The sequence below is a fragment of the Theileria orientalis genome, chromosome 2 (assembly GCF_000740895.1).
Source record: "Theileria orientalis strain Shintoku DNA, chromosome 2, complete genome".
Taxonomy (NCBI): Eukaryota; Apicomplexa; class Aconoidasida; order Piroplasmida; family Theileriidae; genus Theileria; species Theileria orientalis.
In genome coordinates, this window is record NC_025261.1 from 1,424,529 (window position 1) to 1,442,210 (window position 17,682).

Here is a 17,682-nt window from a genome sequence, read left to right on the forward strand (position 1 = left end):
ACAATATCTTCTAAAGTTAATTTATATTTCTTTTTAATGTTTATGTTTTAAAAAAACGATATGAAACCACTTAAATTGTTTTCATTTTTGTTGGTTTTCCTAGCATTGGTTGTTCTCGCAGTTTTCCTATTCTTCATATTTAGGAAACCCGATACGAAAAAGGAAACTGAAGAGACAAAGACAGAGGAAACAACAAAAACACAACCAGTGCTAGCCGGCAACGTTTTGAACGTGGTTACACATCTGTCCAACGACAGAGTTAACCTGCTGGCGTCAGGCCTAGGAAATTCATACCTGCTCGACGCAAGGTCGAAAGCAAACTCATACACATTTAATGGAGTCACAGTTTCAGTAGTTTCAGGAGAAGTGAGTAACCAGCCAGGGTACTCGAAATACACACACACTCTGCCCAAGGCATACAAGGGCACCAAGTTGGTGTTCGACGCGGACGCGACACACGATTCATTCGAGGACCCAGTCACAAAACTCACAACATACTTTTGGTTCAACACAATGCTATTCATGACATTCACAACACAGTCAGAGGGCGAGGCGCCCGCACTAAAATACTACCACTTCTCGTCGCACGTGTCGAACAACACACTGAAGTGGGACCGCTTCGACAGAGAACCTACGACGGAGCTGGACCCATCAGTGCTCGTCGCTAAGCTCGACGAGGTTAACCTGGCAGCAGGAAACGTAGTGGCACTGCACCTGGACGAGTACCTGGAGGAGGCGACCGGCTCGTACAGCACGACGCTTAACTCAGTGACCTCGAAGGTGAGTCTCCTGAGGAGGTCGTCGTCATCGACGGGATTCGTCAAGGTGACGCACAAGCTGATGCAAGAGGTGGAAAACGGAAACAGCAGACCGTTCAAGCTGAGGAAGCTGAGGGTCTCAGGCACGGAGCTGGCAGACCTGGCGCTGACGACGAAGCCAGTCGTCTCAATGTCGGTCTTCTGGTGGTACAACATGCCGCTGCTGGCGGAGCTGGACCTGCACGGAGGAGACCGAGAACACCTGGCCTACAACGTGGACACGAACAACTGGGAGAAGGAAAACGTGGAAAAGCTGAGAGCGAAGCTCTTCCTGCTGAAGAATAAGCTGGGTGAGCCGGTGACAGTGGACCTGTCGAAGTCAGGAGACCACGACCAGACGTACACGAGCAACGCAGTGCTGGTGCGCGTGAGTCCGGGCGCCACAGCGTTGAGAGAAGTGAAGAAGTACACACACAGGTTCACCACAGGAAACGCGCACTTCGTAGGCTCGTTCGTTAACTCAGGCACGGCGCAGCTGGGGTTGCCGGTGATGAGAGTAGTGGAGGTGGCAGTGTACTACGTGAAGGGAGTGCCGCTGCTGCTGAAAGTTAACCTGGCGACAGCAGGAAGCCTGGCCTCGAAGTTCCGCTACTACACGAGCAACGGCTACCGAGTGTGGACGGTGGCGGAGCTGACGAAGGAGGTGGCGACGACGGAGGCGCTGCTGAAGAAGCTCAACGAGGAAAACCAGAGACTGCTCCAGGAAAACGACAAGTACGTGCTCGACGCAATGATGCTGGCAAACTACATGTCGACAGGAAGAGTAGTGGAGGTGACGAAGGAAACATTGACCGACATGCCGGGCTACTACGTGTACAAGCACCAGGCGTTCAACGGAGTGCCATTCAAACTCGAGAAGTTCACAGTGGGAGGAAAGGACGTGGGCCCCTCGGTGGCCACAGTGGAGGGCGTGGCGTACGCGAAGATGTACCTCTTCCTGAACATGCCGCTGCTGCTGCACGCGCACGTCCCGCCAGCAGCACAAGGCCCGGCAGGAGCAGACACATACTTCTCGTTCAACGCGACCACCACGGAGTGGACGAAGACGGAAGCGGATCTGTCGTCAGCCGCAGCGCTGAAAGAGCACCTGTCGAAACTCAGAGGAACTATGAGCTCAGTGACGCTGAACCTGGGCCACACGGAAGGAGAGTACAAGTCGGGCATGGTGACGGTGCAGGTGGTGGAAGCGACGCCGTACGAAAATGACCCGCCGACGTCGTACACGAAGAGAGTGCACGTCCTCACGCCGGCGTTCCCAGTGGACGTGGTGAAGCACTTCGACTTCAACCTGGTGCTGGCGAAGAAGGAGACGGCGAGCAGCCCCTACGAGACGCCGTCGAAGGACCCGCTGCTGCCGAAGAACTTCGTGGTCTCGAAGGCGGAAGTGTACTACTTCGGAGACGTGCCGCTGTACTTCACAGTGCACGGAACGCACGGGACGCCGCTGCGCTTCTCGAACGTGTTCAGAGGGACGCTGTGGAGAGAGGATGACATGCACACGAGAATGTCGCTCTCAGACATGCTCGTAGCGCTGAGCGCCGAGCTGCGGGCAGCGGCAAGGTTCGACGTCTGCAAGGACGCACCATCCGACACAGTGGTGACGTACAAGCTGAGGCACCTGGGCTCGAAGGAGACCACGAACGTGACGGTGACGAAGACGGAGGGGGCGGACGGAGTGACGCTGCTGGCGCACAAGATGCCAGAGTCAGTGACGCTTAAGTTCACGACGCTGACGTGCGGAGAGCACGTGCTGACGGGCCTGTCGATGGACGACGTGTCGAAGGTGTTCCTGTACAGAAGGTACAAGGCGCCGCTGTTCCTGAAGCTTAACTCGGACCCGAGGTTCTTCGCACTGAGCGGAGACGGGGGGCTGACGCGGTACGTGCCCCCGGCAGGAGCGACGGACATGACGGAAGAGCAGGTGAAGGCGAAGGTGTCGGAGCTCTCGACGATGGTGGGAAAGGTCTTCGACCTCGACCTGATGAGCAAGGCGGACTACACGCTCCTCAACTCGCACTTCACAGTGACGGAAACCACAGTGGGAGGCTTCAAGAGGCGCCTGCACGCGCTGAAGACCGCGGGAAGGACGCCGCTGCCGTTCACACTGAGGTCCCTCGTGCACGGCACCAAGGACGCAGTGATGTACCCGACGGGTTTGAAGGTGGCCTGGGTCGCAGTGTTTTTCAAGAACGAAGAGCCGTTCTACCTGCAGGTTAAGGAGACCTCACGGCCCGTGGTAACCGAGGCGCCAGCTTCAACACTACCAGCTGCCTTACCCGCACAAACACAACCAGCATCACAAACACAACCAGCATCACAAACACAACCAGCATCACAAGCACAACCAGCAGTACAATCACAAGCAGCAGTACAATCACAAGTACAAGCACCCGCACAACCTGGAGCCAATCCGGCAGCAGCAGGTGTTAATCCAGCAGTGCAGCCACTTGCTCCAGGAGTTGCAGCTGTACCTGCGCCCGTACCCGGAAGACCAGGATCGACAGTCGTACAGCTACCAGGACCTGCTACTCCTGCCCCAGGAGCTCCAGGAGCACCTGCTGGGCCGCCTGCATCTTCAGCAGCTCCCCAAGCGGCGCAGGCTGGACCACCTGCCGCAGCAGCACCCTCATCCGCTCCCGCAGCAGTTCCAGGCCCAGCTGATACCTTGGTTGTTACAGGTGGTCCCCGCAAGGGCGCTCCGGCTCCCGCTGCCAGAGACGCACTCGACTTCGAAGACAGCTTCGGGGAGACCGTGGACACAGGCAAGCACCACCACTTCGTAAACGACAGCGGCCTCTGGCTGCCCGACGGAGTGTACGACCACTTCGAGGACGAGGACATGGGAGACAGACTGGAGGGCCTGAAGGACGGCCTGGGCAACGAGTTCTCACTCGACCTCTCGGAGAAGGTGGACAACCCGCTTTTCGAAGTGGACATGGCGGACTTCGCGCCGGTGCCAGGCTTCACGAAGCACACGTACAACCCGAAGAAGCTGGAGTACCCGCTGCTGCTGAAGGACCTGAAGGTGGCGGAGACGGAGGTGAACCTGCCCTTCGCGGACAAGCACCTGAAGCGCTTCTCAGCGTACTCGTTCAGGAAAAACTTCCTCTTCTTCCACTCGGTCTCGCACGACGACAAGGACGAGTTCTTCAAGACGAACTTCGCAGGCTCCTTCGAGAAGGTGGAGTTCGATGTGTACAACGAGGGAGTGCTGAAGAAGGAGCTCGAGGGGCTGAAGAAGAGGCTGGGGAACATGGTCTCGCTGGACATGGCGAACAAGACGTCCTACGAGTACCACAGCTACCTGGTGAACGTGGTGAAGCAGAGAGAGGACCTGGAGGGCTTCGACAAGTACCTGCACGACCTGACGGACAACGGAGTCTCAGTGCCGCTGAAGTTGGTGAGCGTGAGGAACAACGGACACGTCACGAACGTGCCCTCGCTGGAGGACCTGGTCTACTTCGTGTACGTGTACATGAGCGAAGACGAGCCGCTGCTCCTGGAGCTGCACACGTCTTCGCCGGAGAGGTCGGACTACGACTACTACTACTTCGGAAACACGCTGGGAAACTGGGAGCTGCTGGAGAACCCGTCGCTGGGACAGCTGGACAAGGCGAAGCTGAAGGAGGCGCTGCTGGCGTACAAGGACAAGATGTCGAAGACGTACAAGGTGGACCTGCTGAGGAAGTTCACCTACAGGCTCACGAACGAAGCGAACGCGAATTACGTGTTGGATGCAGCAGTGGAAGAGGATCCGCGTGAGACGGTAGGATTCTCAATGTACAGCCACACTTTCGCACTGAACGCAGTGCCAGGAGCGACGGTATCAGCAACGACTGCGCCAACAGCATCAGTGCTGGGAGGAGCAACTGCGACGGCAGCAGAAGCCCCTGCACCTGCTGAGGGACCTGCGGCTCCAGCCTCAGCCTCCGCCGCCGCAGCTCCCTCAGCAGCAGCCGGGGCAGGAGCTTCGACAGTGCCCGCGTCAGTGGTGCCCACAACAGCGGAGAACGCAAGTGACGCCGCAGCCGACTCGACGGCCACAGGAGGGCAGCCGAGGACAGCAAGGCTGACGACCTACCAGACGCTGAAGGCGAACGCCTTGAGAGCAGTGAACACGATGGCTGCGAACCTGCCAGTAGCAGGCAAGTTCGTGCTCGGCGAAGCGGTGCTGAGAGGACTGGCAGTGGACACGCTGCTGAAGGCGAACGTGTACTGGTACCACGACAAGTCGCCTGCGCTGGTGCACGTGAACAACGGAGTGGACAACAAGTACTACGTGAAAAAGGGAAAAACGTTCGTGCTCTCGAGGAAGGGCGCACTGCCGCTCGCGAGGTCGGAGCTGGTCTCGCTGCTGAACGAGGCGAGAGAGAATCTGGCAGAGCCAGTGGACCTGGACCTGGACAAGAGCAGCGACTTTGACACGCACGTGAAGTACGTGTCGAACGGGCTGACGCTGAAGGTAGTGCCGACGTACTCGCTGGGAGAAGGATTCAAGGGCTTCAAGCACTTCTCAGCAACACACTACGAAAGAGCGTTCAAAGTGGCAACGATGAGTCTCTGGGGAGACGTGGTGCTAAACAAACTGCCGAAGGGACACGTTAAGTCAGCAACAGTGTTCACGGACGGAGATCTGCTGCCGCTGGCAGTGGAGCTCGAGTGGACGGTGGTGAACAACATGAGCTTCGTTAAAAAGTACAACTACTGGAAGAACACGGGAGGAGCGACCTGGGTGGCACACGCAACAGCGAACGCATCAGAGAGAATGGTGGACGACGACCTGCTGACGATGCTGAAGGCAGCGAAGACTGAATTGGGAGCGCGAGTAGTACTGTCACTAGATAAGAGGGCTAACTACGGGACGGCGCCACTGGTAACAGTGGCAGTAGAGCCGACCTCGAGGCCGGAAAACTGGAACGGATTCCACAGAGTGACGCACTCGTACACGAACGCAGCAGCGAGAGTGGTGATGCTGAAGCTGGGAGACAGAGTGCTGAGGACGCTGCACGTGGCGACCTACGTCAAGGCAGTGGACACGTACTGGTTCAAGAACGCGCTGCTGCTGGTGAGAGCAACAGTGGCAGGAAACACAGCAGCAGGAACAGCAGGCACGGCGGCGTCGCCAGACACATACATGTACTTCAAGAACGACCACAAGGATGACCTGATGGCAGTAGATGCACCAGCAGACGCAACCGCCGCAACGTTGAGCGTGACGACGCCACACGCGCTGCTGGCGCAGCTGGCGGTGCCCTTCAGAGACCACTACCACCTAGATGTGGCCGAGAAGACGCTGAAAAACGCAGTGGGATTCGTGAAGCTGCTGCCAGCACTGCACGTGGTGGATACGTCGGTGCCGCCTGGCTACGCAAGGTACAACCTGTACGTGCTGGACCACGTGCAGGGGCTGGAACTGGGGAAAATGCTCTACCACGGAAAGGACTTCTCGACGGGCAACTTCAGCATGCCGACGGGAAGAGTGCACAGCGTGTACGCCTTTAGCCCGGTGGGCCACTTCTCGCCGCTCTTCCTGGAGCTGCACGTGAGGGGGCGCGAGGGGCTGGTGCTGCACTACTACCACCTGAACCAGCACGGAGACTGGATGAAGCTGGAGACGGGAGGACGGAGGCTGACGCACGCAGAGCTCTACGGAAAACTCTCGCTGCTGAGCACGAAGTTCGGAAACGTGACGGTGGTGGACCTGGCGAAGACGGAGGGAAGCTACTACGGCCTTAACAAAATGGACGTGACGAAGTACGAGTTCCCAGGAGCGCAGGGCTTCAACAAGTACCTGCACAGAGCGCACGACGCGGCGGCCTTCACAGTCTCCAAGTTCGTGAACAAGGGAGTGGTGCTGGCAAACCTGCCGGTGCTCAAGGTGCTGCACGTGGCAGTCTACACGACGCGCGACAACAGGCCGATGCTGCTGGAACTAAAGGTGGGAGGACGCTACAGGTTCTTCGCCTCGAACGCGAACGGAGAGTGGTTCGAGGAGAGGCTGCCGTCAGGAGACCTGCGCGCAGCACTGGACGCAGTCTACGACGAACACAACGAAGTGGCGAGGCTGACAGGTGACCTGGTGACGCTGCACCTGCACACAGGCTTCGTGCGCGAGTACGTGCTCACGGAGGGCACAGTGGCTGACTACGAAGGAGCAGTGGCAGTGGTGGAAGATGAGCCGGAGCCAGAGCCTGCGCCGCCAGCAGAGAGGCTGCTGCCAGAGGACCCGGAATCAGCGGAGCCGACAGTGCAGGCGCCAGCAGGAGCAGCAGTGGTGAAGACGGTGCTGGCGCCGCTGCCGCCTGTGAAGAGGTCGCACGTGCTCAACCCTGAGACGTTCGTGGAGTCGGACAGGCTGGCCTACAGCTACGCCTCGCACGGAAAGTCGGTCTACGTGGCGAGGAGAGACGAGGTGTTCAGAGGCCTCAACGTGACGGTGCACAGGCTGGCAAACTCGGAGCCGTTCACGCTGAGGAGGCTGGTCTTCCTGGGAAGGCAGTTTGACCTGGGCCTGGGCGCGGAGAAGTTCCTGTCGTCGACGCTCTTCGCGTACATGAACAAGCCGCTGGTGCTTAAGCTGGTGGCGCTGGCGGGCGGCGAGAAGTACTACGCGTTCGACTTCGGCACGCAGGACTGGACGCCCTTCGAGGCGGCGGACCTGGAGGCGAAGCTCGACGAGCTCAACTACAAGGAGAACAAGACGCTGGTGCTCGACCTGGCGAAGGAGGAAGGCTACACGGTGAACACGCACGAGCTGGTGGTGTCGAAGGCGACGTTCGCGACTGCATTCACGAAGGTGACGACGAAGCTCAAGACGGCGGTTCAGGAGGCGGAGGTGCGCAAGGCGAAGAGGAAGAAGGTGCGGGCGAAGCGCGAGGTCTACAAGCGCGAGCTGCACGCGGAGATGGAGAAGAAGAAGGCGGCGCTCGACAAGATGGCCGCTGAGGCGGAGCGCCGGAAGGCGACGCTGCAGACCTTCAGGACGACCTGGAAGACGCTGAAGCCGGCGGAGCTGGAGCAGTTCGTGCAGCTCGAGGCGAAGGTGAAGGCGCTCGAGGACCTGAGGGCCGAGGTGGCGGCGCTGGAGCCGAAGGTGGAGAACGCGCGCGGCACCGAGGCCTTCGCCGACCTCTCCAAGGCGCTCGAGGCTAAGAAGAAGGAGCTGGCGGCGCTGCAGCCCGCGGTCGACGCGGCGCTTAGAGCGGCCGAGTACATGACGGACGCGCAGGTCGACGAGCTCGATGTCCCGAACGCAGCGGAGCTGAAGACGGCGCTTGAGGGCGCGGACGCGGCGGTGAAGGCGTTCAGAAATCGTCTGGACGTCAAGGCGAAGGTGGGCACGGCAGTCGAGAAGGTTAAGGAGTTTAAGGATGCTCTTGGCGACGTTTCTACTTTATCCGACCTTAAGTCCAAGCTTGATCCTGCTGCAACTAAGCTCGAGGGTCTGAAGGAACCCGGAGATAATAAAACATTGGACCTGGCCGCCGTGCTCGTGGTTGTCAACGAGCTCAAACCCCTACTTGTTTTGGACAAGAATGCTTTGGGCACTCCTGCCGATCAAGACAAAAAAACTAAGTTTGAAGCAGCTGTCACCGCCGTCGACGACCTCAAATCGCATGCCGAACTTGCCAAGAAGCTAGAAGAGGCACAAGCACCCGCAGTAACTGATTTCACAGAACTGTCCAAGAAGCCAGACGAAGCAGCCTTGCTATTGGAGAAGGTCAACGCAGCACTGCAACTGGCCAATACATTTGATAAGAACCTCAGATTTGGAGATAAACTTAAGGATGCTGATGCCAAGTTGAAGACCGTTGAGGAGATGGTTCCACTCGTGGAAGTTTTGAAGACCACTTTGGATGGTTTGGGTACTTTGTCCGAACCTGATGCTACAAAGGTTAAAGCTCTGAAGGATGCTCTTCCGACGTTTGCCAAGTTTGGTCAAGCACACGTATTGGCAAAGAAATACAAGGACGCGTTCGTCGCAGGAGCCGATCTTAACGCTGAACTGACAATGGCAGCATTGGACACCGGTAAATCACTTTTCGAAAAGGCTGTGGGACTCCTCGGTGAGCTTAAAACACTACCCGATTCCACAGAGACTTCGCAACTAAAGGAAGCTGTCAAGTACGTAACTGAACCCAAGGCTCCAAATCAGAAGGTAACCAATCCATTTGAGGAACTGAAAGAAACACTTCTGGCTCTGAAAGTGGAACTTCCAGAACTTGACCAAGATGTTAAGACTAAACTTGGAGAAGTAGAAACAGAATTTGATAAGGTAAAGGCACTGCCGACACTTGCAGCTGGCCTAAAGAGAGATCTGGATGCAGTGTCATTGGCAGGCGTGACAGAACCAAACGGGTTAGTGGATAAGGTTAATGAACTGAAGGCGAAACTTACAGAAGAAAATTTGACTAAGTTGAAGACTGCATTCCATTCTTCACTGAAGCTCAAGAACGAACTCAAGGACGCGTTCGATTTGGAAACAGCTACTGTCACAGATGTAAAGAACAACCTCGAAGCTGCAAACACAGTAGCCACCGAACTTAAGAATGCCCTCACAGCTGTCCCAGAAGTTACAGAAGAAGGAGCATCTGAGCCTCTTAAGAAGCTGAAGGCAGCTTTAGATAAGGCAGCAAAGCTGAAGGAAGCCGACAGTCCATTTGCAACACTTAAGACCAAGGTCGAGGCGTTCTCAGCTCCAGTGAGGCATGATTCCACTAAGGCAGTTGCCTATAGACTTAAGCAATTGGCAGATGCATCAGCAAAACTGACCAAAGAATTGAAATCGGAAGCGACAGTGACACTTGAGATGGCAGAAGATGTAGTGAAGAAAATGGCAAACGGACACGCGGCCTTGGTTAAGCTTGATGAAGCATACGTGTATGCAGCTAAATTTAAACCAGTTTACGAAACACTTAGCACCTTCAGTGGAGAAAATATGGATGCAGCAAAGTATAAGAGTTTACAAGAACTAGTAGCAAAGCTGAAAGAAGCACTCGTCAACGTGGTTAAGTTGAAGGAAGGTTACGTGGCACTAAAGCTCTTTAAAGCACAGTTGGTGACAGAGAACAAGTTGGACGAGGCAGTCACCGCGGCCGAGGCATTCAATGAGCTATTCAATGTATCAACTGAACTCAGTACACAAGTAACGACGTTGGAGGGCTTCAATCCTTTGGCGACTGATCCAGATTATACTAAAGCCAAAGATGTCGTAACAGAACTCAAGAAGCACGTTGAGAAGATGAATTTGGATTCGAAAGTAACTACCGTTAAAACGATAGTAACAGAGACACAGAAGGCACTGAGTGAGGTGGCATCAACGCTTCTGAAGTTGGGTCTGATGGTGGGAAAGCGTAAGTATAAGAAGTACCTGGTGGATTTGGGCAAGGCGCAGAACAGTTACGACCTGGCGAAGATGAGGCACGACAGGTACGACGTGGACCCGGAGACGCTGGATTCAGACGAAGATGCGTCGACGCTGACGAAGCTGATGTTCGTTTTGGGAGGATTGAGGCACGGAGGAAAGAACCTGAGTCACGCAGGGTTGCCGCTGGGAACACACGTGCACACAGTTAACGCGTTCTACGCACCGAACCTGGAAAAGCCGCTGATGCTGCAGTTTAAGTACAGAGAAAGCGAAGACGAAGATGAGCCTGTGCCACAAGTACTACTGGTGCCACCGACGGCAGATTCACTGACGGATTCGCAAGCAGTGGCATCGACAGCGAGACCAGGAGCAACAGCGACGGCAGAGTCAGGAACAGTGCGGCAAGTGGAGAATTTACTGGCACATGCGGTGAGTCACACGCCAGACAGAGTGGCGACGGAGAAGGCAGGAGTGCTGCCACCAGTTGAAGCGCCAGTGGTGGCAGGAGTGGCGTCAACAGTCGCCGGAGCAGCTGGGGCACCTGGAGTAGCTGGATCTGTTGGAGCACAGGCAACTGGAGTAACTGGATCTACAGGAGCTGTACAACCAGCTCAAGGAGCACAAGCAACCGCATCAACTGGAGCTGTAGTACCAGGTGCGGCAGGAGCAGGACAACCACAAGGAGCTGCATCAGCTGGAGCAGTACAAGCAGGACAACAGGCACAACAACAAGCAGCACAAGGACCCGCAACAGCGTTAGTCTCAGCACCACTAACAACAGAGGCAGCATTGGCACCGCCACTGCCAGTAAGCGAAGGACCAAGTCCGCCTGAAAAGGAAGCAGAAATGAAGAAGTTTAGCTACCCAGGAAGATTCTTTGTCTATGATGTGGATGGAACGTGGAAACCGTTCGTGCCGGAGAAGAGAGGAGCACTCAGAGAAAAATTGGAAGAACTGAAAGTTAAGCACGCACTGGGAGTCAACTTGGACGTGGGAGTGGTGCCAGGAGCAAGAAGAGAGCTGGTGCACGCAGTTAACGGAGAGAACATGAAGGTGAGAAGAGTGCTCTACAACAGCGGCTACAACATGAACAGAGAAGCAGGACAGCTGCAAGGAACGGCAGCGAAGGCGCACGTGGTTAACCTGAGCGACTACGACAGGAGCGTGGCCTTCTTCCCGCCGCTCAAGTACGAGTGGTTCGTGCACCAGAGGCAGCCGAAGACGCTGGTGGACAACAGCTTGGAACAGCTGCCGGAGTTCAAACTGGAGAGACTGAGTCTGAACGGAGTGACACTGCCGCTGACGGAGGAGGCGTCAGACGTGCTGACGAGTCTGAATTCGCTGTCGGTGGTGGTGAACGAGCTGGGGACGCCGCTGCTGCTGTTCGCATACAAGACGACGAGGCACGAGGCAGTGCTGCAGCACACGTACAAGGCGCTGGCACTGAAGGGAGAGGTGTACGACGTGGATGACACGTTCGGCAACTACCACAACCTGCTGTACAAAGTGGAGCACACAGATTACTCGTGGAACTCGGATCAGGCGTTTGACTCGTTCAACACCGCAGTGAACGCGAGGCTGGCGGAGCTTAACGCAAGGCTCGAGCCGTACTACGTGGTGGACCTGGGCGCGGCGGCGCACTACATGAGAGGCCAGGTGGTGGTCAACGTGGAGGTGGCGGAAGCATTCGGAGTGAGGCACGTGTCCTACACGCCGGGACTGATGCCGCTGCAGGGCGAGGAGCTGCAGACGGCAGTGCCGCCGTTCGTGGTGCAGAAGGTTTTCCTGGGCGAGACGGCGTTCAAGGGCTTCAACCTGCCCTTCAGAGACGCGCTGCACGTCTCAGCCTTCTTCGCGCCGCTGCACTACCCGCTGGCCGACGAGGCCAAGGCGACCTCGGCCACCAAGTTCCCGCTGCTGGTCGAGTTCTCATACAGGAACAGGTTCAACAGGCTCGAGCACTTCTACTACCACTACGTGGGCGGCGACGCCTTTGAGCTGCTGACGAGGACGAAGCTGAGGCTGACGGCCTCGGAGGTGGCGGACGTGGTGAGGCTGGTGGCGTACCGCAACCTGAGGGCCGGAAGGTTCAGCTTGTCGAGGCTTAACCTGGACCTGGCGGTGAAGAGCGCGCACGTCACGCCCGGCCACCAGGTGGCGGTCGAGAAGCTGGTGAAGGGCGCGCCGGGCCCAGGTCAGGACGTGCTGAACGCGACCGTCCCCGACGGGTACGTGGTCTACAAGTACTCGGTGGCAGCTAACGACCCTGGCTTCACGGTGCTCTCGCTGAGCTTCGCGAACGTGTGGAGGTTCGCGCCGGCGCTCCACAGCTACAAGGTTTTCTACGCGTACGTGCGGGAGACCGACGCAGTGCCGGTGCTCGTGGCTGCGTCCTACACCGAGGCGGCCTCGGCTGAGAAGAAGTACGTCTGGGTGGGCTACGACGGCGCTGCGGCGGCCGCGGTGCTGACGACAGCGCCCCCGGATCCGACGTCGGTCACGTTCGTGCCCAAGGTCCAGGAGGAGCTGGGAAGGCTGACGGCCCAGGTTGACTTTTTGCTGCAGCCGCGGGCCTTCCCGCTGTCGCGAGTCGACGCGGGCGCGACGGTGAAGCTTTCGCCGGTGGGCGGCGTGCGCGGGTTCCCCGAGGTGCCCCCATCGGCGGCAGCAGCCGCAGCAGCGGGCGTTAAGCCTGGGGCTACTGTGACTCCAGGCGTGAAGACACCGGGAGCGGCAACACCGGCAACAACTAAGGCGCCAGCGACCACAACAGTTGTGACTACACCTAAAGTAACAGTACCTGGTCCACAGGTGCCTGCTGGTCCAACTACACCGACTCCACCTCAAACATCCACAACTGTTGTAACTCAAGCTCCAACACAGGCACCTACTAGTTCACCCACTACACCGGTATTACCCGCGTCTGGTTCACCATCCCCTGGTGTTGGAGGCGCTGGAGTTGGAGCAGACGGAACTGTTAGGACCTGCACAACAGTTGAAAATCCATCTGAATCAGCTGCTAGGACTGATGGAGCATCCGGGGCAGGCGCTGGAGGTCCTACAGACTCAGCAGGTGGTGGAGTACAAACTGACAGGACACAACAGACACAACAAGAAGTCCCTGGACAACCTTCATCCCCAGGTAGTGGAACACAAGTTGCGAACGCAGAACAACAACAGCAGCAACAACAACAACAACAGGTTAGTTCCGGACAAACTACTCTTAATCCAGAACAACCAGCAGGAGGCGGCTTAGGCAGTGGAGGACAAACAGATAATTCAGTATCACAACCAAACCAAGGAACTGGAAGTGACCCAACTAACGGTCTCCCAGGGCCGTCTAACAGTCAAGACCAGTCACAAGCAAGTCAAGAAACCGAAACTGAACAATCTAATGGCACTTCAGGACAGCAACTTTCCACCGATCAAGTGACATCACATGGAAGTGGAGGAGGCAATGGATCACCAAGTAGCACCACTCAAGAAAACGGTGGAGTGCAAGCTGCTGCCAGTTAAGAACCAACATCACCACTCCTACCTGCTTAATTACGATCAACGATAACAACGAAAAAAACTAAATAAAAAAATAAGAACTTAGTCAATGAAAAACAATTACAAAACAAAAACTTAAAATATTTTAATAACCAATTTAAAAACAAAAAACAACAACGCTATCAAAGACAAAAATTTAAACTATTATTATACAAAACAATCAATTACCACAAAACTAAGAAAAAGCAATTGTTTTATTAACCAGTATACCTGGTAATACACTAGTACCAGTGCAAACTGGTAAAAGTAAATCTAGCCCAGATAGGGCGAAAGCACACAAGAGAGTAGCACTGCGCTACTAACAACAACGCAAACACGCTCGGTAGAGATTTATTCGTTACCAAGAGGAAAATTATTACTTGTGGACCCATCCACAAATATCGTAACCCGTATTGATCACAATACAGAATGTGTCGATCACGACAATATATATATATTTAACAAAACTGAAACTGACTCCATTAAATTGTAAACTTTAAAATACACACTTAGGTAAAAGATACATGTAAATTATGTGTATTAGAGTTAGTTACAGTTATGATAATAGTTGAAGTATGATGGAGAGTGCTAGGATTGTTAGGATTAGTGAGTAAAAACGTCTAAAATGCAGGATGTATGTGTATTTATGAGTTAGTGTGTAGGCGAAGGTGAAAATAAACTTAAACGTAAAACATTAAGATGGATTTAAATACCGCTCCTGCTCCTCCTTAGTCAAAAGACGCTTGGCAGGAAGCATTCCAAGGGCACGGTCACGGCCAAACTCACTCCAGCGACCGTAGTAAAGATTCCCAACCTGCTGACCAACCAAAAGACCAAAATAGGAAACGAAAGGAGTGACGATAACCTTGGTCTTAATGGAATGGAAGCGGAGAGAATATAAAGTTAAAGCACTTGATCCAACGAAGCCAGCGAAGGTGAAGAGCTTAGCAGAGACCTGAAAACAAAAAGATGAACAAGAGTAAATAGAGAGTAAGAACGGGACAAGAGAAGTTTAAACGGGTAAAAGTAAAAGGTGACTTACGAGTTTGCTAATCGACCTCTGTCTAGCCAGTAAAATGTCAGTGATGTAGTCGGGGTCGTCGGAATACTTCTTCGATAACACGGATTCCAGCTCATAGCGATCGTTTTTAGTGTAGTTTATGCGGTAAGGGTTAGGCGTGAGGAATAAGCCAAACTTCTCGGCGAAAGTGAGCTCGCGAGGGCCAGTGGAGTAAAGGTTCTCGCAAATGGTGACGTCGGAAGGAACGACGACGGGAGGCGTGGAAAGTTTACCCATATCTACATGCCGACGATCTTAAAATGAAAACGGCAGTAAAAAGTGAGCAGAAATGAGAACAAAGAGCTGAAAAGTTAAAGTAAATCTCAGGGCTACGGAGTAGCCATACTCCCCATGGGAAAATAGATCTACACACTCGAGTAAAAATCCACAAATTAAATCTCACATGTGTCGCGACGACATGAACATAAAATGCAGATAGATTACTTTTATATGTGTAGAGCCGGGTTTGAGCTCTTCCTAGTTCGCCTTTTGCTGATCTGGTTCTCGAGACTGTACCAATCCAAGTACATACTCAAACAGTTTATGTTTGTACTCATAAATATAGCAATATATGGAGGTGAGTTTGAGACGGAGGCGTAAATCGGCAATTTAGCGTTCAACCGGGGAGAAATAAAGCTGAAGCGGCTGTCGATCATCCCGCTGGTACAGTGTCTGTTGTTCCCGCTCTCGCTGGCCTCAATAGACAACTTTATGCTGCAGAACTTCATTCCGCTGCTTCTTATCGCTACCTTTCAGTGTTACTGGATACGGCTGAACCTGAGAAAGTTTCTGTCGTACGTGTTCGTAATGCTGACGCTTTTCACCTTACTGAGGCTTTTCTTCTCACTGCCAGGCTACGGGTTATTTTTCATCATTTTGTCACAATGTGTAATATACTTGTTTATCCAGCTTAGCCAGAAAAGGTAATTTTGCGCAACTTCACTGTGTGTCAGGCACATTTTCTCAATCTATGTTTTTTTCTCGCAGGTCATCGTACTGATGGTCTCGATAGTGCTCCCGAAGTACAACTCGATACTGGACTTCAGGAGATTTCACGTTTTCACACGCAACGTGGTTTACTCCGACAACATAAATAAGCTGTTCATAAATATTTTTTACCATGCGGTAAGTTGCTGAGTTTAGGCTGATGTGTGCAGGTTTTCTTTCTGCTGGGATTGTTCGTCACACTATATCTCATTTCTATGTACCAAGGGGAGAGGTTCAGGCCCGTGAACGCGGTCGCGTGTCTGTTCATGTTCATACATTTCGTCTACAAACTACTGCACTTTCTGTTTCTGGACAGGCACAACGGTAGGCTACGCACTGATGGGAGGCTCACACGTTTCTCAGGGGTGTCCAACTTCAACATACTGCTGGCCTTTCTGCTGGAGTACAACACGGTGGTGCTCGTATTTCTGTCGCTGGTCACGACTGCAGTGATCTTCACGGTGATCGGCCTAAATGTAAAGTATTCGACGGACCCGAGGTCTCGACATACGACTCGCAAATGGTTCCACCTGTTGATTTTTCTCTACTGTTTGTACGCCTTCTACTTGAAACTGGTAGGCGGAGTTCATTTCAAGAGCTTTTGTAGGAGGCGTTCCTTGCACTTGTCCTCGCACTCCTTATTGTTTTTTTCGTCTTTATGGAGCTGTTTCGAATTAACAAGCTTTTGTTCAAGCCGATAGAGCGGTTTCTGGGGGACCTCTACAAGTGGTAGGTTTTTTTTCAGTTCATTTGAATTCATGTGCATGGCTAGTGCTAGATTCTTTAAGAAAATTTATGTTCCGCTCCAAACAAACGTGATATATAAATGTATTCAGGTTTCAGCCCAAGTACACACATTCCTATACACACACCCACTCATGATAATTTTTAGCATCGGTCACGATTCTGAGGTCGACAAGTTCGAAATATCGACAATTACGATGTTGCTCGGGTACGGAGTACTTATTTAATAGAATTGACAGCATTTTGACGCCGATCCTCTTCGAACTGAACAGTGAGGAGTTCGACTGGACGCGGGGAGGCTTAGGAGTGTTCACTACTGGAGTAGGGGACTCAATGGTAAGGGATTTAGTTTGAAAACGTAGGCAAACGGCCAGGGCGTTTTACGCCCGTGTGCTCCCTCCTTGACGTTGATTCGTAGAATCGCTTTCCAAACACCAATAATCGATACCGATTGTGGACCATTCTGATGACAACCTAGATATTTGCTACTAATGGCACACTCAGGCCTCGGTAGTGGGAGTTAAATACAGAGGGAATGACCAAAACGGGAAGAGCGTACAGGGGATGATTGCCTTTTTTCTATCATGTTTGAGCGTGATGGTCGTGACCTCCATGTTGCAGCACGTAAGCGGCAACCTTAATTAAACGATTCAGGGCTTCGTGGATAACTTTCGAAAGATCGTGTTCGTTTCGTTCTTCAGCTCAATGTACGAGGTTAGTTTCGGGCGAATACACGGCGCTTCAGTACGTAAGCAGGGAGGAAGACAACGTCGCAGTGCCGCTTTTGGCGATGCTGCTGTACAAAATGTAAGATTAGAAGTGTAATATAGGTGTTCTTTTACGTATATGGTGTGTTAGTGTTTATGTCTGAGAATCTCAGAAAATCAGAGCCTGAAGAGCCTGAATTCATGAAACCAAAGCCTAAAACATTAGAGTTTATGGTGAGAACAGGTGCCAATAGAGGGAAATGGTAGATCCATACAGCGTCAGTGTATAAAAAAAATTCCAGAAGGAAAGGAAATTCCGAAAAACAAAATAGCCAAACCAATGGGAATAAAATTAATAAAGCGAGAATAAACAAAGATAAATAAAACCAAAAAGAGTAAAGTGGAAATTCTACACACAGGAAACCAAGGAATATACGTGGGGTTGTGTAAAGAATACAAACCAAGATT

The 17,682-nt window shown here is 53.5% G+C and overlaps 4 protein-coding genes across 4 annotated transcripts; 3 read left to right on the forward strand and 1 right to left on the reverse strand.

The window, feature by feature from the left end:
* Nucleotides 1-60: 60 nt before the first annotated feature.
* On the forward strand, nucleotides 61-13,701 carry TOT_020000680 (conserved hypothetical protein; the record flags this gene model as incomplete). Its single annotated transcript, XM_009692430.1, has 3 exons — nucleotides 61-3,054; nucleotides 3,586-4,576; nucleotides 4,796-13,701. The coding sequence occupies 3 exons, from the start codon at nucleotides 61-63 to the stop codon at nucleotides 13,699-13,701; spliced, it is 12,891 nt and encodes a 4,296-aa protein (XP_009690725.1).
* A 709-nt stretch (nucleotides 13,702-14,410) lies between these two features.
* Nucleotides 14,411-15,013, reverse strand: TOT_020000681 (conserved hypothetical protein; the record flags this gene model as incomplete). Its single annotated transcript, XM_009692431.1, has 2 exons — nucleotides 14,411-14,671; nucleotides 14,759-15,013. The coding sequence occupies 2 exons, from the start codon at nucleotides 15,011-15,013 to the stop codon at nucleotides 14,411-14,413; spliced, it is 516 nt and encodes a 171-aa protein (XP_009690726.1).
* A 192-nt stretch (nucleotides 15,014-15,205) lies between these two features.
* TOT_020000682 (uncharacterized protein) lies at nucleotides 15,206-17,318 on the forward strand (the record flags this gene model as incomplete). Its single annotated transcript, XM_009692432.1, has 11 exons — nucleotides 15,206-15,353; nucleotides 15,390-15,636; nucleotides 15,730-15,901; nucleotides 15,934-16,087; nucleotides 16,127-16,338; nucleotides 16,371-16,492; nucleotides 16,656-16,715; nucleotides 16,747-16,843; nucleotides 17,012-17,131; nucleotides 17,162-17,221; nucleotides 17,253-17,318. 11 exons carry the CDS (start codon nucleotides 15,206-15,208, stop codon nucleotides 17,316-17,318), a joined length of 1,458 nt encoding a protein of 485 aa, XP_009690727.1.
* Nucleotides 17,319-17,370: 52 nt separating this feature from the next.
* Nucleotides 17,371-17,584, forward strand: TOT_020000683 (hypothetical protein; the record flags this gene model as incomplete). Its single annotated transcript, XM_009692433.1, is given in 2 exon segments — nucleotides 17,371-17,448; nucleotides 17,459-17,584. 2 exon segments carry the CDS (start codon nucleotides 17,371-17,373, stop codon nucleotides 17,582-17,584), a joined length of 204 nt encoding a protein of 67 aa, XP_009690728.1.
* Between the last annotated feature and the right edge of the window lie 98 nt (nucleotides 17,585-17,682).